The 22,861-nt window shown below is 36.0% G+C and overlaps 3 protein-coding genes across 5 annotated transcripts; 1 reads left to right on the top strand and 2 right to left on the bottom strand.

The window, feature by feature from the left end:
- Nucleotides 1-2,032: 2,032 nt before the first annotated feature.
- LOC111387907 (fumarylacetoacetase) lies at nt 2,033-7,426 on the bottom strand. Its single transcript, XM_023012522.1, has 14 exons — nt 7,085-7,426; nt 6,392-6,470; nt 6,148-6,206; nt 5,936-6,060; nt 5,728-5,802; nt 4,509-4,584; nt 4,196-4,295; nt 4,031-4,090; nt 3,797-3,867; nt 3,659-3,721; nt 3,359-3,423; nt 3,126-3,222; nt 2,874-2,999; nt 2,033-2,298 (listed from the first exon to the last, which is right to left on the bottom strand). Exons 1-14 carry the CDS (start codon nt 7,286-7,288, stop codon nt 2,236-2,238), a joined length of 1,263 nt encoding a protein of 420 aa, XP_022868290.1. The 5' UTR covers nt 7,289-7,426; the 3' UTR covers nt 2,033-2,235.
- A 3,370-nt stretch (nt 7,427-10,796) lies between these two features.
- Nucleotides 10,797-20,601, top strand: LOC111387917 (transcription initiation factor IIF subunit alpha-like). 3 transcript variants are annotated; one of them, XM_023012539.1, is made up of 10 exons: nt 10,798-11,183; nt 12,348-12,500; nt 12,955-13,100; nt 13,246-13,616; nt 14,033-14,148; nt 18,040-18,177; nt 18,806-19,018; nt 19,136-19,345; nt 19,528-19,613; nt 20,475-20,601. In XM_023012539.1, exons 1-10 carry the CDS (start codon nt 11,013-11,015, stop codon nt 20,491-20,493), a joined length of 1,623 nt encoding a protein of 540 aa, XP_022868307.1. In that variant the 5' UTR covers nt 10,798-11,012; the 3' UTR covers nt 20,494-20,601. The 3 variants fall into 3 exon arrangements, with proteins under 3 accessions (XP_022868309.1, XP_022868307.1, XP_022868308.1); XM_023012541.1 differs by lacking the exon at nt 20,475-20,601 and having other exon boundaries at nt 10,797-11,183; nt 19,145-19,345; nt 19,528-19,770; XM_023012540.1 differs by lacking the exon at nt 20,475-20,601 and having other exon boundaries at nt 10,799-11,183; nt 19,528-19,770.
- LOC111387919 (mavicyanin-like) lies at nt 19,735-20,834 on the bottom strand. Its single transcript, XM_023012542.1, has 2 exons — nt 20,473-20,834; nt 19,735-20,337 (listed from the first exon to the last, which is right to left on the bottom strand). Exons 1-2 carry the CDS (start codon nt 20,651-20,653, stop codon nt 19,928-19,930), a joined length of 591 nt encoding a protein of 196 aa, XP_022868310.1. The 5' UTR covers nt 20,654-20,834; the 3' UTR covers nt 19,735-19,927.
- Nucleotides 20,835-22,861: the final 2,027 nt, after the last annotated feature.

The following is a 22,861-nucleotide window of genomic DNA, read 5'->3' as shown; positions in this document are numbered from 1 at the left end:
TATTCAAGAAAAAGAGTATTCTAGAACTTTACAATGCTTTTAACCCAATCATATCATATCTAAAAGTTTAAACAAAAGGCAAATTTTTCGGCAAAAACGAGGAGATATAATATTGAGCAATCCAAGAAAATCCAAATTTCAATACGGAAATAAGCATTAATTATAAAGAGACCAAAGTGTAAGAATTATATGATCTCTTAAAGGCAAGAAGAAGTATTATAAATAGTATATAAATTTAAGAGCCTGCATATAAAGTAGGTTATAGTTTCAATGTGAAGAAATGGGAAAGAAAATTTGGCTGTCAAAAATGGCTATGGAATGCATGCTAGTGCTGATACTGTGGGAGATGGCTTTCCCTTCAATGGCCTGTCATTCAGATGTAACTGAGTGCAGTAACTGTATCACAAATCAAATGAAATCGAGTTGCCCGGGATGTGTTCCGATAATGCAATGCATGGCTAGGTGTTTGTGGTATGGAACTCGTTGATCAAAGTGTGTCGAGAAATGTGACTGCAATGGTGGATATCCGAGGCTAGCCGATTGCAAGAAATGCTTGTTGCAATGCAAATGTAGCTGTTCGAGTTAGATAAGAGTGAGTTTCGATAGTCTGGTTAACGTATATTTGTCTTGAGAAAGTACATCTATATAAGTCTTCTGTGTTGGAAGGATTGAAGATTTCTTCTAATAATTGTGCTTGAACGTGTGTACTCACATGTGTGTATTTACTATTTAGGGCGCTTCTACTTTTTGTGGAAGAACGTGTCTTCAACCTTGGGACTTCCAATAGTCGATGACCAGTAGTATTTCCTGGCTAGATCAAGGATAACTTCTTGAAGAAGTCACATTAGGCTAACTTTCTCGAAAAGTTCTTCTAACTTGACAAAGTGCTTAAAACTTTATCCATAATATGTGCAAAATTAACTTCTTAATCTTAAAATCAGCTTTTGACTTTTCAAAACCTGCCAAACAAGAGCTTAAATGCATTCACAACTGAAATGAGTAAAGGCATAATTTAATCAACATCTCAGCCCTTGTTTGAACCCCATTTTTTAGGAAAAATACATTTTTCAACAATATTTTGACATCATTTCAACCACACATTCTTCAATAAAATAATATTCCACGCAAATTCAAAAATTTTCTTTATTTTTTAACCACGCATTTCTCATCAATACACTATTCAAAAATTCATTCTTCCGAAAAAAAGGGGCTCAAACAAGGGCTGAGATTAACAACATCGAAGAAATTTGTCATCTAAAAAACTTTCAATGGCTCAACAAGCGCAAAAATCAAGCACACGAGTATTATACAACATAGAAGAAGTTTGGCCATATGCACCAGTCCAAACTCCATCATCTTTAGAGAATCAGAATTTGCTTATTACTTATCTTCCAAAACTCTTTTCCTTAATCAACCTGATAATTATAGATGGTAGCGTCAAGATAAGGGTGGGAATTTTTACCCAAAATCACCCTATTCGAACAATTACTGATATCTTAATTCATACGCATTTAGAATTACTAAGGTGTAAAAGTGACATAAGAAAATTTATGCGATGATTTACGCTTTAAAATTTATTTTTGATGCATAAAAATACTTGGCCAAAACCAATGGTTGCAAGGAAAAATAGGGACCACATCGGACGAGAACCATGCGATTTCGGTCCAGTCCATTTCCTTTTTCCTGTAAAACCAATGATTCTGATTTAAATGAAAATCAGATCGGTCCAATTTTCAAGGTATCCGAACAGAATTTTGGCATTGCCGGCTGCTTAAGGTTTGACCCATCCAACTCACCAGCCTAGGTCTCACTCAGGTCGGATTCATCCATTTTGACACCTCTGGTTCTAAATATAAACTTCACATCTATGGAGTGGGTCATTCTAATCATAGACCCATCTATAATATCATGCATAAAGCATTCCTTTTCTGTCTATGTGAGACACTGAATCATATACCAGAGTCTATGATCACATCTTCCTCTTCTTTATTCTTCTTTTTCGGTTCTCTCTCTCTCTCTCTCAACTACTTAATACTTCCAATTTTTCTGCAATTACTCGAAAAACTTCATTCAACAACTAGGCATGTTATGTCTGAGTTATTATTTGCAGTACGAGGATGAATGCATAACATATTTCCATAAAACAATGGCTAGTCCAGTCTCCTGAGTATACACCTGCGAATTTGGAGGTCAAGAGAGGAAGAAAAACACGTCCAAACCAGCAAAAACTGGTTTTCAAGATGGTGATGGGAGAATCTTTCCCGAGCAGGTTCCAAAGCCAACAAGGTAACCATCCCCCTGCAACCAAATCATGCTTTTTAATACATGAATATGCACATAATCCTGTAACAGATGTATATATTGACGTCCAAGGTCAAACAACCCTAGTAAGGGCGCTATAATGAGCAGCCTTATTATCCCTTTTCATGTGTTAGGTTGATTCACAATATTGGCCATTAATAAAAATGAAAAAGAAACTAAAATCTTGCTAATTTTCTACCACACATTCTCCCAAAAAAAAAAATCAAGTTTCCTTATAATTTTTCCATACAATTTTGTAACCACCTTCTCCAAAAAAATCAGTAATCACTTTACAAATAATTTCTTCCTCACAAGCTCTTAATGACCCTAGAAAGGAAAAAAGCACGACATAACTTTTGCTATTTATCATTTTTTTTTCCCATTCAGCAATGAACTGAACCTAAAATAAAGAAAGGAGAAAACGATGATCTATCCAAAGAAGAAAATGATGCTATATCCAAGTCTGTCTGACTAAACTCAACTTCTTTTACCGAATATCTGATTTAAATACTAAAAACTATAAGAAAATCCATTATAGAAGTAAACAAATCCAAGGAAAAAAAAATGAGAACCTTGCAACAGCCTGTAAAAATGACTTCGTCTCCATCTTCCAGAAATTTACGAGTTGATCCACCTAAAGATAAAGGTTTTTGTCCATTCCAGGTTAACTCTAACAAGCATCCATAGGATTCTGGTTCCTGCAAAGGAACTCAAGTTGATAATCCAGTAGATGAAACATTTACTGCATTATTGCCCATTTGAGTAAAAAGAAGCAACATTGGATCAAAACTTAATGAAAGTATCATCTAGGAATGGTATCTTACAGGTCCACTGATGGTCCCAGTCCCAAGGAGATCACCAGGCCTTAAGTTGCAGCCATTGATGGTATGGTGTGCAAGTTGCTGAGTGATTGTCCAATATCTGTATCACCGGATAGCAAATAAATTGGCATCAAGACTATCATATATAGTTATATTGGTCATAATAAATTGGCATCAAGACTATCATATATAGTTATATTAAAAAAAAAAAAAAAAAAAAAAAAGGAGACACCTACAGGTGCTTGAAGTTGCTTCTTGTGACAATGCATCTATCTTCTTCGCCAGCAGGTTTAATGGATACCTGGTAGTAAACAAGCAAGTTCAACGGTAACAACAAACATTCTGTGGCATCCACGAGTAAAAATACAAATTTTACTTACAGATAGATAAATAAAAAACTAGTTATTTTGTTATGCAATGCATATGGTTTGAAATGGTCAAATTCAGTTCACATCCAAAATGAATCTTTTTTATTCTAAAAACTACTAGTATTAGCTAAATCATTATCTGTACATATATTTAGAGGAGCCAAGCACCTGCAAGGAGATGTCATAGTTTTTGGATATCTTCTCAGCAAGATATGGCAAGGGTGGAGGATTCTGCAATTAAGATTTCAACTAGGTTATGCTGTGTAAAAACCAGGTTAACTGCCCTTGTTATCCCATATGAGGTACCTTCTTTGGAGCATCAGAAGCAAATGGTTCAAGAGCATCTAAAGTCACAATCCAAGGGGATATAGTCGTACCTGGAAAGGACAAACAATCAAAAGATAAGATTTTGCATCAATCAGTCAAATGACAACTGATAATGCATAAACACAATCTTCAAAATCAAGAATATATATTACTAAGAAACTTTGATTTTCTTTGAAAGAGTCCAAAATGATCAGTAGCACTCGGATATCTTACCAAAACTTTTGCCAAGAAAAGGACCAAGAGGCACATATTCCCATGCCTGAATATCTCTTGCTGTTGACAGCAGCTCATCATCAGTATGATATCAAAAATCAAACTGATGATGTTCCAAATAGATAACTTGGATGAACTTAAATATAAGAGAGATTTCGTGCATACCACTCCAGTCATTCATCAAAACAAGTCCAAAGATATGATCTGCAGCCTCGTTAACATCCACAGGTTTCCCCAGTTCATTTCCAGGGCCAACTACAGCAGCCTTGAAACAATATTAAAATGGGATAAGTTCCACAAGGAGTAAATGATAAGTGATAAATAAACATGAAAAGCATAAAAAGAATTTGAAACCAGTGACTGTGGCTATATGTTGAACTGAAAATGTGAATGTGGTAAGTGTGTACCACCCATCATATATTGGAACTGTGTCACCCACAAGAAACTATCAATTTTTCATAATGACATAAAAACTCACCATTTCCATCTCAAAGTCCAACTTCCGAGAAGGTCCAAAATAGGGTGGAGAATTTCCAGGTGGATGGCCTTGTCCTCTGGACAAACAAAAACAGCAGAATCATGAGGAAAACCATCTAAGCATTTCTGGTATAAAACATGCTAACAAGAGAGTTGACTACAACCAAGTAAATAAAGCAATTTTCAGTGACATAGATTATTTGCAATCAACCTTTAATTCTTTGAAGTTTGTACAAATATTTTATAAGGAAAAGCATTTGTGCATGATAAATACAGATGGTCAGGATATTGAAATTTACATTAAGGAGAAGGACTATTGCCTAATGTGGCATTAACATGCTGTGGTTGAGACAAGATGTTTGCCCCCAGTATACTCAATGTCCCTCAACTTAGGTAGGGGACTAACTAGGCCATGGTCACTCTTTATAAAACAGAAGAAAAATTATGGCGCGCTAGTGCATCAGAACCTGGCCACAAATACTGGCCTTCTTGAACACGTTATACTTATTATACTCTCAAAATTGATGACCAAGTTAAAGTTAAAGTGTTCTTCAAGATTGATAACCACGCCATTCACAAAAAATGAAGCTGGGTAGTTTAGTAAAATAAAAGATGAACTCGAAGCTACGATTTGGAGTTTGGAGGAAAATAATTCAAAATTGATTTTTTCTCTGCATTTCATCGCTGTTACCATGAGGCTAATTTGACAACTTCTACTTTGCTTCCAAATTTGCTTCATGTAAAATATAATGGTAGCCACTATAGTCGTGAATCTCAAAAGGTCTGCAATGTAATTGTGATAGACATGGACAAATACACTAAAACATCCGTGGTATCTGTTGTAGCACCAATTCAGCTTAACTCATTAGTCAACAAAAGGGAATATCATTAATTTGCTCTAGTAAATTGGCATTCAGTATAAGTTCTAAGCCTATTCATTGTAAAACCTTTTAACCTTTATATAAGCATGATACGCTTTGTGTGATTCATAAGCTTTTCAGTTTGTTGTAGAAAACTGCAGCTATGCAAGCAATAAAAATAAAGTGTTACCCCCAGAAGCGGGGCATGTTTTGAGAATGTAGTACAGAGAAGCATAGATAAAATTAGTGACACTACAATTCCTTGGAAAACCTTGTCTGCTTTAGTTCTTTTCTTAATCTGGAACAATCTGTAATCAAAATAATTTTCAAAAGAATTAAAGGGCGCTTGCATTTTTTCACCTTGGTCTAATGATATCAGTGCCAGATATGACAATAGATGATGCACGACCATGGTAAGCAATAGGAATGTGGAACCTGGAAAAATAATTCGTAACCAATGAAGAAGCAGAAACTTTAGAAAGCACAAAGAGTGATAGCACTGCAATTATTTTGCTAGTTCTACTGAAAATACTTTTGCTTTTAAAGAGAGATCCAAAATAAACTGTACCAATTTGGGTTGATTGGATTTTCTGGGCCTCGGAATATAAGTCCACAGTTCTTTGCGTGATGCATTGATGCAAAGAAATCGGTATAGTCACCTATCACAACAGGAAGAAGCATTTGGACCTGTACCTGAATCATCAGAAAAGGCAAAACTTTGAATGACAATGTCCCAAACTTCGTCAGTTATTTAAACTGAAAGACATGTACAAGTCCTACCACAGGCACAAGCGCTTTCTGCCTTAAACTTGGGTTATCACGCAGTGTTGGTTCTGTGGCTGCATTATTAAAAAGCAAAATAAACAAGCTTCGGATTATGTCTAATATGCAGGGAAGCTAACGAAGGAATTCAAAAACTAACGTGCCCGTATCTTTTATATTTTACTATTTGATACATAAAACTAGAAAAATAAAAATTCTGTAATGCAGAAAACTATCTAAGAAGGGGAGGTAGGGAACTTACCTGACAATAGCTTTTGCAATGTCACACGAGCTTCCTTCCATGCAGGTCGTCCCAATCCCACGAACTTGTTAAGATTAACCTGTATCATATTTTAATTAATCCCTCACCAGCAACCACTAGCAATCCAGTATGTGTGTGTGTGTGTGTGGGTGTCCTTTCCTCAACCATCAGTGAAAGAAATGTACAGTGACACGATTACTCAAGCATGATGTACAAATACATTACATATTCATCTGTTCAGCTTATAGTATATTATCAATAAAATTACATCTATCTCCGTCTCCTTGTATATAATATATTTTTTGTCATTTCAAAAACTTAAATGGCATGAACGAAGATATAAAACAAAAACATACGTAGCTTGATTGGCTAAGCTTAATAGATGTTCGTCATACCTCCAATTTGAGTTCACGAGGGACTAGGGTCTCTAAGATTATATAAATGACAAATTAATTACTGAACTCTCATGTCATTTCTTTTACACTATAGATGCAAAATATATTATTATTTCAGTAATCCGTCAATACTCGTCAAACTAAAATAATAAATAAATAAAATAATTTTCCTAAAAGAAAAGATAAACCCATAAAATAAACTACATGCAGAATTTTGTTTCTTTCCCTTTAAAATTCGAACAAATAGTAAACCAATTCAATGAACAACCATCACTTAGCCGATGAGAAATAAACGGACCTGATTGAAACAATCGGAGTTTTTAAGAACCGGGCCATCGAACAGACCGGCCGAGGCGACGACAGATAGGTCCAATACATATTCTCCAATTGCAACTCCAGGTCTGGGCTCCGAACCGGGTGCGGGCCGGAAAACGCCGTACGGAAGGTTCTGAATGGGGAAATGAGAATCCGGTTGGACTTCGACGAATGACTTCAGCACCATAGTAGCTACTGGAAAACGACGTCGGAAGTAAGGTTAGAGTGGGGACTGAGAAGTGGGAGAAGTAATATGACTACGAAGTAGAGAAGATCAAGGGGAGTGGTAGATGAGATCAACGGCTGAGCTTTGTTGCGATTGTCTCTCCCGGTCCCACTTGAAAATTATGGGTGTTATTTATATCAAGGCCAGCCAACTTTGGAGGATGGCCGACGGGTAAGCCGCACGCTTCATTAAGCCCCTTTTGGCCCATTAATGTTATAATTTTTAGAATAATATTTTTTTTAGAAAATGTGGTTTAAAAATAAGAAATTTTTTTATTTATATGTAATATTATTTTATTGAAAAATGTATGATTAAAAAAAATAGAGAAAAATGTATTATAAATTTAATAGAGCTCAAACTGGGGGTCAAAATATATAATGTAAAGGTGCGTTTGATTTGTATTTCTGTTTTCAATTTTGAATTTATTTTCTATTTTCTATTTTAAGAGATTATTTTAAGATTGTAGTAAACTTGTTTAGTTTATCATTTTGAAAAACTATTTCTAAAAAAAAAAAAAAACTAGGAAACTCTTTTTGTTTGAAAATTTTAGAAATAATTTTATAACATTTTGAAGGAGCTTTTGAAGAGAGAGAAAGAGATGGGCATTTGTACTTAAATATGTTTTGTGTGATTTTATTAATTATTTTAATTTAAGAAATTTTTAAGTTCATTTCCCTTCTTTTGAGTTTTTTGAGTATTTCTGAAAACACTCAAAACTTCAAAAAGTCATTTTGAGTTTTATGTTATAAATTTTTTCTTGTTTTCGAAAATATATTTTTAAAAATAACATATCAAACACGTTTGAATGTTTTGGAAGATAAAAAATTGAAAGTGGCTTCAAAACGACAAACTAAGCACACTTTAAATGAATTGTGTAGCCATATGAAGTCATATTTTACTTTTTCTAAAACACTATAATTAAAATAAATTTGAGTTGAGTATTATGATGCAGATGTAATTCACGTCATACTCCTAAAAAAAAGCTTAAACAACCTTTATATAAAAGGATGTTTGTATCTGAAACTAGGGATGGAGTTAGCACCTGACAAGCCATGGCGATTGTTCGTGCTTGCTACACCAAAAAAATTTCTCCCATATATTGGATGGCCAAGTGCGATTGCCTAGATGTACCCTAACTCACTTGAATTCTTAAATTCACCACTGCACGAAATCGACACGTATGAGTAAGTAGAGAATGCTTAGAGGCATTTGACAAATTTCTTTAATGAACTCAACAAAAATAGCTCCGTAATCTCAAGAGAATGGATGCTCCTCGCAAAATGGGATCATATCAGGCACAGGCAACTATTACCAATTGTACGGGTCTTCTTAAAGTTGTAAAATTATATATGGGGATCGACATTTGTCACTATTGAATAAAAAACTTCAAATAAACACCTAAACAAGCTGATTGGACAGTTAACTGTGAACTTAACCTTGTACACATGATTTCTATGAGACTTCAGAGGATTAAATCCACTAATGCCACCTAACTGTATACTTAGCCCCCGTTTGATCCTCATTTTTATCCAAAATGCATTTTCTCCATCTCGTCAGTGTGGGACCTACACACCATTGTTTATTGTTATTTGAATTCAAATGGCATAAAATTCCAACTTTATCCTTTCTACTTATCAAAAATAAATACAATTCAAATTGTGCCTAACACCTGTTGAAAATGGTAGTTTATGGAAAAGATACAGCCGTCGTCTCTGTTTACTTCACACGGGGTGTCAGACGAATAAATGCCAACAGTCCCATAATTAATTATTGGCCAAAATCAATGGCTCTCAAACACCCTCTAGTGCAACAATGATTATCCAATTTGATTTTGTTTCATTATAACCACCCAATATTAAAATTAGTGTTACCATTACCGCCGAACTTCATATAATGTTTCACCATTATCACCTAACTTCTTTTTACTGATTTCACTAATCTTAAAATAGGTAAAATGGTAATTTCGCATTATACGTAAAAAATAAATTAGAAAACTTATTTTTTTTAAAATGTTACTTAAAAAAATAAAATAAAAAATAAAAACTTATTTAAAAAATTACTTAGCAAAAAATTAAAAAAAAATGTTTTTTTTTTTAAGAATAAGGTTCCTTAAAAAAATTATTTAAATTAATATTTTTAAAGTAAAATAAAAACTTTTTTTCGTAAAACATTACTTAGAAAAATAAAATAAAATAAAAACTTATTTTAAACAGCCTTTTTTAAAATTAAAGAAATAAAATTAAAGAAAAGTTTTATTCACCAATTAAATGAAGTGTCATGTCATTGTTTCTTAATACATGAAAAGAAAATTCTAGGCAATTGAATTGTTTAGAAATTATTAGCATGAAAATTATCAATTATATGGTTTGATTGATTTTTATTTTCAATCTAAAAAATGTTATACTTATTTATTTTTATTGGTAGGTATCCTGGGAGAGCAGATGAGAGAGAAAGTGAGGGTGAATTACTTGGAAAATAAAAACATACTTCCCTAGATAAAATATTTTCCTTGTTTTAAAGGAAAATATGATCATATGATTAAAAGTAGGAATTTTTTTTTTTGGAAAAAAATATCAATCAAATAGAACAAAAGTAGGAACATTTTTCATAAAAAAAATATTAGCAATCAAACACACTTTTAATGAAAATAGTGAAAAAAAAAGTTGCGTGGTTTGGTGAAACGTATAAGAAATTGGGTGATCACGTTGAAATAAAATCAAATTGGACGATCATGATAAAACAAAATAAAATTGGATAATTATAATGACACTAAATATAAAATTAGATAGCCATTGATGAATTTAACTTAACCAACAAAATTTGAATTAGTCCAATAGAGCTCAATCCCTTTTGCAATGGGGGCAGAGCCCACCTAGTCCAGTTGCTAGAAGGGCTGGAAACGTTCCCTTCCACCTAGAGAAGATTAGTTAACAAACGCGACTCTAGTTAAAATTGGAAAAAACTGGTGGAAGAGAACGAAGAGAAGGAAGACCATTTCCTTTTCCTCTATATATAAACAGGGTCCAATTTCTTTGAGCCTGTTTGATAGTAATTTTGAGAATTGATTTTTTGACCGTTGAAAGAAAAGTGTGGTCCACTTATGAAAGAAGAAGTCTAATATAATAATTGAAATAGTGAAATAAAGGTAAAAAAATCAATTTTTTGGGGCAAAAAATCGCTCCCAAACAAGCTATTTATCTCATCTCATTGAGAATTCATAGAAAGGTTAACCCCTCTCGTCGATCAAAACTACAATAATTGGCAAACGAGGAAAGTCAGATAATAAAATAAATTCAAATTCAAATTTATTGGAAAAGAAAAACAATAAGGCCCTGTTTAATTACAATATTTTTCATAAAAAATGTCATATTCAAGAAAAATAATTTTCACTGTTTGATTTGCACGTGGAATTCCTTTTTCATTCTAAAACGAATTCTGATGATTTTTTATTTTAAACTTAGGTGGAATTCCTTTTTCCTTTTCCTCCTCCGCATTCAAACGGGCCTAATTGTTTAAATGATTACGGATTCGTCAAAATGATTTTGGATTCATCAAAACCATAAAATCTCCACTTTAATTTTCCTTCAAAACGGATCCTTGATTTTAACTGTTTAATTCATCAGCGAGTTTCTGAATAACAACAATATTGTTTGTCTGGTGCAGGAAAATATTATTAGCAAAGAAAATGTCAATAGATTTGATACTGAAGCCTTCGTGCAGCGGTTGTGGATCGACGGTGGAGCTGTATGGTAGCTCCTGCAAGCACTTAACGCTTTGCCTGAGGTGTGGCAAAGCCATGGCTGAGAACCGCGCGGAGTGCTACGAATGTGGCACTCGCATAACTCGGTTGATTAGGGTTGGTTCCTTCTCTAAGACTAATTAAGAGACAGAACCATAATTGAATATGTGAATACTCGTCTTACATCTATGTCTTTAACGATAGTTGACACAGTCGGGAGTTGAAATTGTGAAGGTTTTCTTTTTGGGTTTAATTTCATGGGAAGACCTACTAGTTTTGATGTTATCACTCTTGTTGTGCACTGGTGGACAATTGGGAGTTTTTGATTAATCTTATGTTTATCGATATTTGTTTGCACTAGAACTGCGTAAAAAAACACTAAATGAATCTAATCGAGTATTTTCTTTGATTTTTCCAATTAAACTCCTATTTTTCCGACTTCATAAACAAAAGGATCAAAATTGAGAGTTAGCTACCACCGTGTAAAGAGTGATATTCCTTATTCGATAAATGGAGCTTTGAAGTCGCTATTAGTTTCTATGCGCTATCATTTGCAAATAAATAACAGAGGGAGTAGCTTTTTTACCTCAAAGCACTTTGAAGAACACACTGCAGTTTTGTTTTAACTGATGATTGTTGTGGTTTGGTAAGGAGTACTAGGAAGAACCTATTTTGGAAGTGCCGATTCTGTTATATCTCGCTGAATAAAGTCAACTAACACTATGTTTTAGAAGCTGAAACACGGGGTCCTTTTCTTGGACAGATGCATCCATTAACAAAAGGTTCTTTCTACCATCTGCCATTTTCTTCTGCTTTCAAACAAATCAGCTACTTACTGGACGACAATAATCTTCCAGTAGGAAGTGACTGAAGTCTATGTTTACAAGTTTCCTTGACAGCCCAAGACATAATTACCAACACATGTTAGTGGAAAATGATAAAGGGTGAATACCTGAATTTGAAATTTTGTCAAAAGCTATACTGAATTAATTTATCCACTTTTAAGAGTTTGAATTTGTGCATGCATCAGTGAATGCTTTTCTTTAGCTAGGATAAACCACTACAATTCAAGTAGCAGTTGGAGTAGTTGATAACTCCTGTATAGAATAGTCTGTGGCATGTATCAAAATAGGAAGTGTGAAATGAAAGTATGGTGCTGCTCATAGTCTTCAGAATGCATTCAAGCTCATTTTATTTGAGTAACTACTCATCATTACATTTTTCGACATCTTTTATTGTGAATGCTTTCTGAAATTGGCTCTTACCTTTTGGCATATTTAGGAATATAATGTCAGATCATGCTCCAATAATGACAAAAATTACTTTATTGGAAGATTTGCGACGGGGTTACCAACTTTTAAGAAGAAGAATGAAAATAAATGGTCACTGCAGAAAGAAGGTCTTCAAGGCCGCCAAGTTTCTGACACCTTGAGGGTACTCATTTTCTTCTACCCTTTTGCGTTTTCTACTAGAATCTCTCTATACACCTATTATAAACTAACTATTTACATGCCAGTAAAATAAGATTTTCTGTTTAACACTTGAAGGCTGTTTTTTGATTCTTTGCTTGGGTCTCTCCTTTGCTTTGTAAATGATACAATTTTTAGCACTTGTAAGCTATGAGTAAGTTGAGCAATGCCAAAACTTTATCACATTTTCCTGCAATTATGAAAGCTCCTTAATGGTTAGTAGTCAAAAATCAATATTTGACTCCAATTTTGTAATATGCAAATTAGTGAAGTTAGGCCGTTTATCTTACTTTTATTCATCATACAAGTCTAGATATTTGATTAGTTCAGTTACTTTTTATCGGGATGTTTCTTTCCACTTAATCTCATTATCTTTATTTGCTAGCTAGTATCTATTGCCGTGTTGTTGAATTGTGCAGGATAAGTACAAGAATAAACCTTGGCTGCTGGAGGATGAAACTGGCCAGTCTCAATACCACGGTCAGCTTGAGGGTTCACAATCAGCTACGTATTACCTTCTAATGCTTCAGGGGAAGGAATTTGTTGCCATTCCTGCTGGTTCCTGGTAACCATTTTCCTATTTGTCCAGTATTTTGTATTTATTTTGGTGTATCAATTATTAATAATTTCCTTTTCTTTTAGCTGATCCTAAATTTATTGGGAGCATGGCTTTGTGTGTGTGTGTGTTTTTTTATTTTTTTTTATTTTAGGTACAATTTTAACAAAGTGGCACAATATAAGCAACTCACTTTGGAGGAAGCTGAAGAGAAGATGAAAAATAGGAGGAAAACTGCTGATGGGTACCAAAGATGGATGATGAAAGCAGCAAATAATGGAGCTGCCGCCTTTGGTGAAGTAGAAAAGCTTGATGATCGGGAAAGTGAGGGTGGTAGTGGGAGGGGACGTAAAAAAACTGCAGGGGATGATGATGAAGCCAATGTTTCAGATAGGGGAGACGAAGACGAAGAAGAAGAGGCAGCTAGAAAAAATAGGCTCGGACTTAATAAAAAGGGTGGTGATGATGATGAAGAAGGACCAAGAGGCGGCGATCTTGATTTTGATGATGATGATATTGAAAAGGGTCTGGTTTCTGTAATTTCTCTGTTATTGCATGCTTAGAAGTTTGTGCCTTCAACACTTGTTTTGGGGTTTTTATTGTGTCATGCGATGTCAAAACAAGGGTGATTACTCTGGTGTGCCCTTAACCAATGAACCTATAGTTGGGAGAGTAAGAATTTTGTTGAACTAGCACCTGCAGTCATTGAGTGGTCTGACCATATATTTTCCTCTGGAAAAAATAATTTAGTGATGGTATTTTATATTTTGGATCATTTCATGAGTTTGTTCATCATATTTTATTCCTATTAGTTCTGTCATGTGAGTACGCATGTTTCTGCTGTCCTTGTATCTTTGGATAGTTCGATGAAGTGGATTCGTCAATCGTCACTGTTGCTGCATTACAGTTCCTTGCTGAGGTGCTTTTGTTTTATTATCTAGGTGATGATTGGGAGCATGAAGAAATTTTCACCGATGACGATGAAGCCGTCGGAAATGATCCCGAGGAACGAGAAGATTTGGCCCCAGAAATCCCTGCTCCTCCAGAAATTAAGCAGGTGATTATTTATATTGCTTCAGTCTCTGTAAAGTTATACAAAATAATTACTTCGTGTGTTGCTTGCTTTCACATTTTATTAGATAATCATCTTTGTGATAAGACTCCGACTTCCAATAAGATTGGCTCACACAAGTTATTCATTCAAGGTTCTAGAGTGTTCCACTAGTTGGTTAGCAAAAGGGTAAAAGGGGGAATAGAAATATAGTAGAATAGCCATAAATGTAATAGTGGGGAGCTGGGGAATGCATTGAAGTGATTAGTTGAGAAAAGATTGGAGAGATCCAAGGCATCTCGAATAGCCTGGAAATTATCATTTCAATCCTGTTTTCATTTCATCAATTCATATACAATTGTTTTACATTCCCCAATTCAATACACAAAAAATATTTTACAAAAAATAGCTTCAGTGCTCTTCAAGCAGCTGTCCAGCCTTTGGTAGTCAAAAGAGTTTCAATCTGCAACTTTCAGTTTGGCAGCAACAATCAAGGATCCTATCAAATTGGTATCAAAGCGATCAATTCTCAAACTAATGGAAACTATTGTCAACAGAGAATTAAAGGAGAGTTTGAGCATGATAAGAAGTACGTTGGAGAAGATGGTAACACAGCAGAGAGGAGATCGAGCTGTTGATTCAGGGTTGGATTCATGTGGCCGCCTCAACACATCGATATTCTATGGGGATAATTTAGATTTATGGTTGTTTGAGGCGGAGCGATGCCTAAGCATGACTCGTAGCTTACCGGAGAGGGCAAAGGTACAAGCCGCAGTTGCTTGCTTCGTTGGAGAGGCTTGGGCATGGTTTCAAGGGATAGACAATCGCTACCCTATTCGAACTTGGGAATAATTGAAGATGATGATGGCTTGATTCCACGAGAAGCAGATCTTCGTTGGGAATTTTCAGACGGGAAGAAGGATGAGTTGAACAGGGAGATAGCACGAGAAGAACAGAGTGGTAAGTTGCAAGTATCTCCATCGCCATCATCGGTGGAGAAGGAATCCGTGCTGGAGCCGGACAGGAGGAAAACAGAGAAGCCAGTCGTGAAGCAGATCTCCTTTGCCGGTGAATTTACAGACGGGAAGGATGAGAAGGGGATAATAGAAAATTCATCGGAACTCACCATCACCTCGAAAATTCCCCAAAATTGGAGGAATCTGGAGTAAGTCCCCTCAATACGTACCACCGGGAGGAGCCGGACAGGAAGGAAAATGAGTTCGCAGTCACTTTGCTGGAGCCCACCATTAATTTTGAAATCGTACCAAAAATTGAAGAAATCGATGATTAGGAGAAAAAGGAGAAAGAAGGGGAAGTCATTCTGCCCAAAACCATCATCACCATCCATGGGGAATATGCCGACAAAGGAAATCGGAGCTTGGGTTTGGAGGTGAGTGTCGACAATAGGTTGAAACAGTGGGGTGGAACTGAAGTTATAAGGCTTAAATCACATAGTTTGGGTGACATTATGGAATTGGCCCAAAAGGGTGAAGATAAAAAGGATTCCATGAAGAAAGTCCAATCCAATTTTGGCCTACGTAAGGCTAAAATTATTAGTTACAACCCAAGACCCCATTATTTACCTCTCCAAACATAGAAGAAGATCATTCCAAACTCCAACCAAACAACCACGACCTCTCCCAAATCAACAACCAACACCGTGCTCCACATCACACTCCCTGCCAATTAAGAAGTTGACTGATGCTGAGGTACAGAAGAAAAGAGAGGAGAAAGGGACGGAAGCCACTTTGCCACTCGAAACCACCATCACCTCTGAAGCTCCACCTAAATCTGATGAAATCGACGCTGGCCGGAAACGCAGGGACTACTGGAGGTTGTTTCAAAGACTGGCCTCTTGCTTACCGTCACTTCCAGATGAGTTATTGAAGGACTATTGTCACTATTCTGTTAATGGGTGTCAACCTATGTCATGGGATAACAGATGCGTAAAGCTTCAGATATTGGGCCAAATTTTGAAATTGGAGAAGACAAAAACAATTCTATGAAAAAGGCCTACTCAATCTACAATCCATATAAGACTAAAACCAACTCCTATAGCCCAAATAGCAAGCTTAACCCGTCCAACTTACCTTCCCAGGTAGCATATTCAAATTACCAAGCCTCCAATTTCATTTTAGCTCGTCGGATACAAGACATCGGTATTTTGTGAGTAGGGGCAACGGGCTATGGAGTTGCCTTGGATGTTATACTTGTGATTGTAGCTCGACTAAATTAGTCCTTTCACTTCAAAGGGTGGAAATGTCCCCTTTCAGTGGTGACCTTAACTGGATTTCTTGCAGAAAAATTTGTGGGGTTGTATGATGAAGACGCAACAACTTCCACCTTGAGGACAAGGTGGATTTCAGGGGGCGAGTAATGATAAGGCTCCGACTTCCAATAAGATTGGCTCATACAAGTTATTCATTCAAGGTTCTAGTTTGTTCCACTAGGTGGTTAGCGAAAGGGTAAAAGGGGGAATAGAAATATAGTAGAATAGCTATAAATGTAATAGTGGGGAGCTGGGGAATGCATTGAAGGATTAGTTGAGAAAAGAGTGGAGAGAACCAAGGCATCTCGAATAGCCTGTAAATTATCATTTCAATCCTGTTTTCATTTCATCAATTCATATACAATTGTTTTACATTCCACAATTCAATACTCAAAAAATACTTTACAAAAAATAGCTTCAGTGCTCTTCAAGCAGCTGCCCAGCCTTTGGTAGTCAAAGAGTTTCAATCTGCAACTATCAGTTTGGCAGCAACAATCAAGGATCCTATCACTTTGTGCCTCTAAACTTAATGATCCTGACATGCAACAGTGGCTAGAAAAATACAATGCATGGTATAGTGTATGCTTAGCTATGTACATTGATTGAAAGTGATTTGAGGATTGAATGTAGTCCTGTCCAGTAAATGCTCTTATCCGAGATGATTATGATGTGTGAGATCCTTTCCAGATTGCAGAAAGTTGCAAATTGTAGAGAAAATGTTGGTTTTGGTTACTGGAATGCTTTATGAAACCATATGCCGGAGTGAGAGAGAGGGGGGTGAATTTTGTGTGCAGGAGTCAAATGTAGGTTATCCAGTAATTAATGCTTAACACAGCCGGCAATATTCCAGACTTTTACTGGGTTTTTAGACACTCTTTTAGGATGCATAAAGTTAGCTTGAAGGTGCCTAATGCCCTGAGACCATACGTGCTAAGCCAATAAGTGGTCATCTACACATGGTCTGGATGGTACTTCATGAAGTACTCACGTGACAGCCCTCAATGTTTTGACATCAGAAAGTAGCGAGGACAGAAACCATGATGACACCTCAAGGTACCTTTACAGGAAGGCATATCTGAAAGAGAGAGAGTTTTACTAATTCTGTTGGAATCTTGGGGAAAATAAAAATAAATACGCTATACAAGAATTAGCATTATTTTGCAAAAGCTGGTGAAGTGCCTATAAATCTTGAGATGTCTTCCTTCCTTCAAATGGGGAATATATGTGTAGCAGCTACTGCTTCTTTTGTTCCTTTAATTTGAAAATTAACTCTTATTCTCTCCCTAAAGTTCAGTTCCTTTTTCTGGATTATGATTAGTTTGGAAGTTGGATTATGATATCTTCTTGGCCGCACATTAAGCCCATGTTTGGTGGGGATTAAAATTAAATTTTTAGTAGATTTTGATAGAATTTGATAAAATGTGTGGTTGAAAAATCATGGATCCCATAAAATATGTGGTTAAAATTAATTGATGACTTTGTCTTATATTAAAGTCTAAATTTTAATTTCTATCAAATAGGGGCTAAATGTTAATAAATTCCATATTCTCCTTTGCTGATGGTTCTGTTTGTAATGTGATCCATGATCTCATATGTGTTATATCTGTGGCATTTTGAATTTGTTTCAGGATGAAGAGGATGAGGATGAAGCCGATGAAGAAGAGGGAGGGCTGAGCAAATCTGGGAAGGAGTTGAAGAAACTGCTTGGAAGAGCTAACGGGCTAAGTGATTCAGATGGGGAGGATGACGACGACGATGATGACGATGTAGGTTTCTTGTTACTATTGTCTAAATACTATGTTCAGCAACGAAATTATTCTAGAGTACTCTGAATATCTATTTATCACGAGGGGGGTAAAATGAAATAACTCATTACTTGGAGAAGTTATATGCATTTCTGTTACAATGATTCACAAAGAATGCTATCTCTTTAAGATAAATTTGCTCAGACAAACCTGAAACCTTCTTCTGCTTGGGATTCTGACTGTTGACCCACACCTCATCGAAACCTGATGCTTGATTTATTTAAATTTAGTCTACAACACGTCCTTGATGCTTGATTTATTTAAATTTAGTCTACAATGCGTCCTCTCACGTGCAGGCTGGATTCATTTTTTTTTTTTTTTTTCAGTTTCATAAATGATTGATGATGAGATTGAAATTATCTAAAAGCTTAAGACAAATTTATTTAAAATTTTGTCTTCAACACTGATTCTCTCATATTTTATCCCCTGATGGCTGCATTTGGTCGAGTTGGCACTTTTACCTAATAGAGACACTGACTGTTCATTTTCTATCTACTATGGCAGTTTGGCAAAGTTGTGAGGAGTTACAGTTGATCTTATGTCTCTTACTAGCTGGCCGACAAGAATGCTTTTTTGTTTGTTTTGTTAGATGGAAGATGATATTTCTCCCGTACTTGCCCCAAAGAAGGAAGCTCTTAAAGAAGAACCAGTTGAGAATAACAGTCCATTGAAATCTGCTGCTTCTGGATCTAGTCGTGGAACCCCGCCTACTTCTAAGTCTTCAAAGGGGAAAAGAAAAGTTAGTGGTGAAGAGTCAAAAACAACTAATTCTACACCTATGAAGAAATCAAAAACAGAAAATGTAAGTAGTTGCCTTCAGTGTACTTTAGATCAAACTTATTTACGAAAATTCACAGCATTGCTCCCTCTTTATTTTCTTCGTACATAATACATATATTCTTGGGTGGTGGTGATTAAGGAACTGAAGTCTGTGAAAAGTGAGACTGCATCCGTGGCAAAAAGTACACCTTCTAAAAGTGCATTACCATCGGCACCTTCAAAATCTGGGGCTACGCCGCCCACTGGACTAGTTACAGCAGATGAAATCAAGGCCGTGTTAATGCAGAAGACACAAGTGACCACACAGGATCTTGTTGGCAAATTTAAATCTAGACTAAAGTCGAAAGAGGTAAAAAAATTGGGTCATTTGATGTTTATTTAACTTGATGGTCCCTTTTCTTGTTGGATTATTAACTGTTACTTGTTGGGAGTTTACGTTTTTCATATCATATGCTAATTAAATCAAGTACATTTACGTGTTAATGCAAGATAATTGCTTATCATACAATTGGGTAATTTACTCGTATGCAGGATAAGGATGCTTTCGCTGCTACACTGAGAAGAATATCAAAGATACAGAAGACCCAGGAGGCAAACTACGTAGTTTTGAGAGAGAGGTAAACTCTATCCATCTGTAGAATGTTTGTCAAATTCGTGGATTGATAAATATTGAACTTGTTGTGAAGCCTCGTGTTTTTTTTTTTTTTCAATCCCTAATTACTGAACGAGAGAAGTATGTGTGGAAGAATTTTATGATCTCATTTTCTGTGGACATCTCGTGAATTTCTACCACTTAGAAAAAGTTCAATTATTACCCAATAAAACTGGTTCAAATACAACCAAGCCCCAGTGGTCTTCTTAACGTTACAGACAAAAATAAACTAAATTGGTTCTCAACCCAATCCAAACAGATCCTTAATAAACAGGGCCACTAAAGTCCCATCAATAGGCCCAAGAAGCAAGGCAGAAAACCGACAAAGAGACCAAACGAAAGCCCGTTTAATTGGGTCGAGCCAGAGGGTGTGTCCGGCTCAGGCACTGGCACAGGGAAAGGCTCCGGCTTAGGCTCAGCTGGAGGCGGAGGCTGAAATGGCGGTGGTTGCGACCATTGGTTAGGCAGCTGCTGCGTCTCCAAAGGCTTCACATCAACGTGTAGCTTTAGACCATTGCTGCAATTTTCCTGGTTCCCAATCACAAAGTACCTGTTCCCTTCCCTCTCCAGTGGAATTTGATCTACACCGTCCGTGTACATCTTGATAGGGTTCGAGAGATCACACGATTGAAATTCCTCCAGGCTCTGCAGCTCCACGACGCTTTCCTGTGGTGCTGAGTAGGTGAACCCTGCACAAACCAAAGTTAGATTGTCTAAACTTTCTTGGATGTGTTTTTCACTTTCTCAAGTTTTTAAACTTATTTCCTGAAAAAATTAACTTTTACTCGCAACAAAATAGAGCTTTAAAGAAGATTGTTGCTTACAGATTTTGTCACCAACCCTAAAGACTCGTCCGGACAACCAAGAACTGATGTCGGAAGTAGGGTCCCAACGGCGGTGTCCGCCGACCACATGGTGCACTGGGCCTTGAACCTCTTGCTCGCCAACTGCCACCGCCAGAAGAACCACCACGAGCAGAGCCCTAAACGCCTTATCGCCACCCATTTCCACTTATCTTGAAATGAATTATGCCTCTCTCCAGAATTACCAAATAATAATATTTTTATAGTTCAATTTATTTTCTTCGTCCCTCCCATGGCATGCTTTACTGTTCATAAATAAGCGAAGGCAGTGGTGAGGTGTCGAACTCTGTGTAAAAGCTAGACACGTTTAAAATCGCATGTACACGTGTGTTTATTTTAGATATAACACGTCAAAATGAAACAAATCTTATCGTCTAATAGAGTTCATTTTTATATTCACTCTAACATTAGCATTTAAAAAATTAATTAAAATTATATATTTTTATGACAGATTTTATCAATTTTGGTTAATATCTATTAAAATCAGATTTTATTTTTATATATATATTTTTTATCCATATCATAATATGGGCTTATTATTTTTTCTATTTCTTTCGTTTAATGCATTCTATTTATAAAAATTAATGGATAGTATTTTTTAAATAATGAAAGACGACGAGGATTAAAATTTGCAATTCATCAAACTACTTAAATAGTGAGTTTGGCTCTATGTCATATTCACTTTGTATTTAAAATCAATAAATAGAATAATGAAACTTTATTATGAGTATTATAAAACTCTATAAAATATAAAACATTTTATCTTTAACAAATCTCTTGAATATAATCTTATGCTTATAGAGAAATCCTCATATTGTAGTGCAAGATTTTAAACTTTAGCTCTTAAATTACATTATTTTAACTATTTCAAATAACTTAAGTAAGTAAGTGGTGACGAATTACGTGCATTTATTGCAGACTTTTCTTTAACAACTTAAATTTAATTTTAACACGCTTATGTTCTATCGAATGATAAAAAAACAATAGTTAGATATGATTTGAAATTATTGTAAACTCGAATATTATGTTGAACGATAACTCTATTTTGAACCATCTAGACCGATCCAAATCCATTAAGAGCAGACTATTCGAGTTTGGGAATGGAAAGAACAACCTTTGGGTTCTGATGCTACCAAAAATCGTTCCTAGTAGATCCTGAGCTTGAGGACTGAGATGGAACACAAACTGCGCCTTCCAGTACCTGAAACAAAGGCAACAAGGTGTGTGCTCGTCGCCACTACAATACTTAAGTCGGACACGAGATTGTGCAAAAGTATATAATACAATTGTATTATAAAAGCGTACCTCAATAATGAGCCTTGACCGTGTATTTATAGGTGTTGGTGATAGAATTGTTGGAGGATTCAACTACTTAGAGTCCTTTCCTCCTAGGATTAGGTGTTTGAGTTTTGTTGAAAGTGTTCTACTTGAGTTTGGATCTAAGGAGGAGTATGTTAGACAATTAGATAAGGATCCAAAGAATTATAGCTGGAGCATGACTACCTTTCCGCAAAAATTATGTTAACGGACACGTGGCCCGTAGTGGACAGTGAGACCCAACCTAAATCTATAGGCCCGACCTCATATCGGGCAATTTAGGAAGAGTTGGTTGGCCCGACCTTGTAAGCCCAACCTACATGAAGCTCGACCTTGTGAGGGTTTTGGGGAACATGTATGCTCGGGGTAAACACCTCAGGCTGTACATGAATGCTCAAGACCGGGTTACAATTTTTGTGCATATCACAGGCCCCCGTGCATCCATATCAGTAGCTCATGTGCAATGTGAGAGTTTCTGGCATGAGATGCATAAGAATAGACATACTCATGTTGAGTTAATAGGCCCCCGAGCACATTTGAAAGGGGCTCGACCATATCTTGTTAAAATCTTAAAAGAACGGAGCTCGACCTCAAGCTCATTAAAAGATTTCTAAAGGAAGGGCTTGATTCAGAGATTGTCAAAAACTTCAATTGAAGGAGCTCGACTTGAAGCTTGTTAAAGATATGAAGCGAATAGCTCGACCTAAAGCTTGTGAAAGATCTCAAGCGAAAGAGCTCGACTTGATGATTGTTAAAGACTTCAAGCGAAAGAGCTCGACCTCTAGCTTGTTAAAGACTTCAAGCGAAAGAGCTCGGCCTTGAGCTTGTTAAAGACATCAAGCGAAAGAGCTCGACCTGATGCTGGTGAAAGACTTCAAGCGAAAGAACTCGACCAGAAGCTTGTTAAAGACATCAAGCGAAAGAGCTCGGCCTTGAGCTTGTTAAAGACATCAAGCGAAAGAGCTCGACCCGATGATTATTAAAGACTTCAAGCGAAAGAGCTCGACCCAATGATTATTAAAGACTTCAAGCG

This window comes from Olea europaea, unplaced genomic scaffold (genome assembly GCF_002742605.1).
Source record: "Olea europaea var. sylvestris unplaced genomic scaffold, O_europaea_v1 scaffold437, whole genome shotgun sequence".
Classification (NCBI taxonomy): Eukaryota; Viridiplantae; Streptophyta; class Magnoliopsida; order Lamiales; family Oleaceae; genus Olea; species Olea europaea.
Note: the sequence above shows the minus strand (reverse complement) of the source record. Positions and strands in the feature narration are given on the sequence as shown.

Coding starts and splice junctions, on each gene's coding strand:
- LOC111387919 (XM_023012542.1), bottom strand. CDS start 20,653: ATGGGTGGCGATAAGGCGTTTAGGGCTCTGCTCGTGGTGGTTCTTCTG. Junction 20,338..20,472: donor TAGGGTTGGTGACAAAATCT/GTAAGCAACAAT, acceptor TGGTTTGTGCAG/GGTTCACCTACTCAGCACCA.
- LOC111387917 (XM_023012539.1), top strand. CDS start 11,013: ATGTCAATAGATTTGATACTGAAGCCTTCGTGCAGCGGTTGTGGATCG. Junction 11,184..12,347: donor GCATAACTCGGTTGATTAGG/GTTGGTTCCTTC, acceptor TGGCATATTTAG/GAATATAATGTCAGATCATG. Junction 13,617..14,032: donor TGATGATGATATTGAAAAGG/GTCTGGTTTCTG, acceptor TTTATTATCTAG/GTGATGATTGGGAGCATGAA.
- LOC111387907 (XM_023012522.1), bottom strand. CDS start 7,288: ATGGTGCTGAAGTCATTCGTCGAAGTCCAACCGGATTCTCATTTCCCC. Junction 6,061..6,147: donor AGAAAGCGCTTGTGCCTGTG/GTAGGACTTGTA, acceptor CTGATGATTCAG/GTACAGGTCCAAATGCTTCT. Junction 4,091..4,195: donor TTTGATGAATGACTGGAGTG/GTATGCACGAAA, acceptor TGCTGTCAACAG/CAAGAGATATTCAGGCATGG.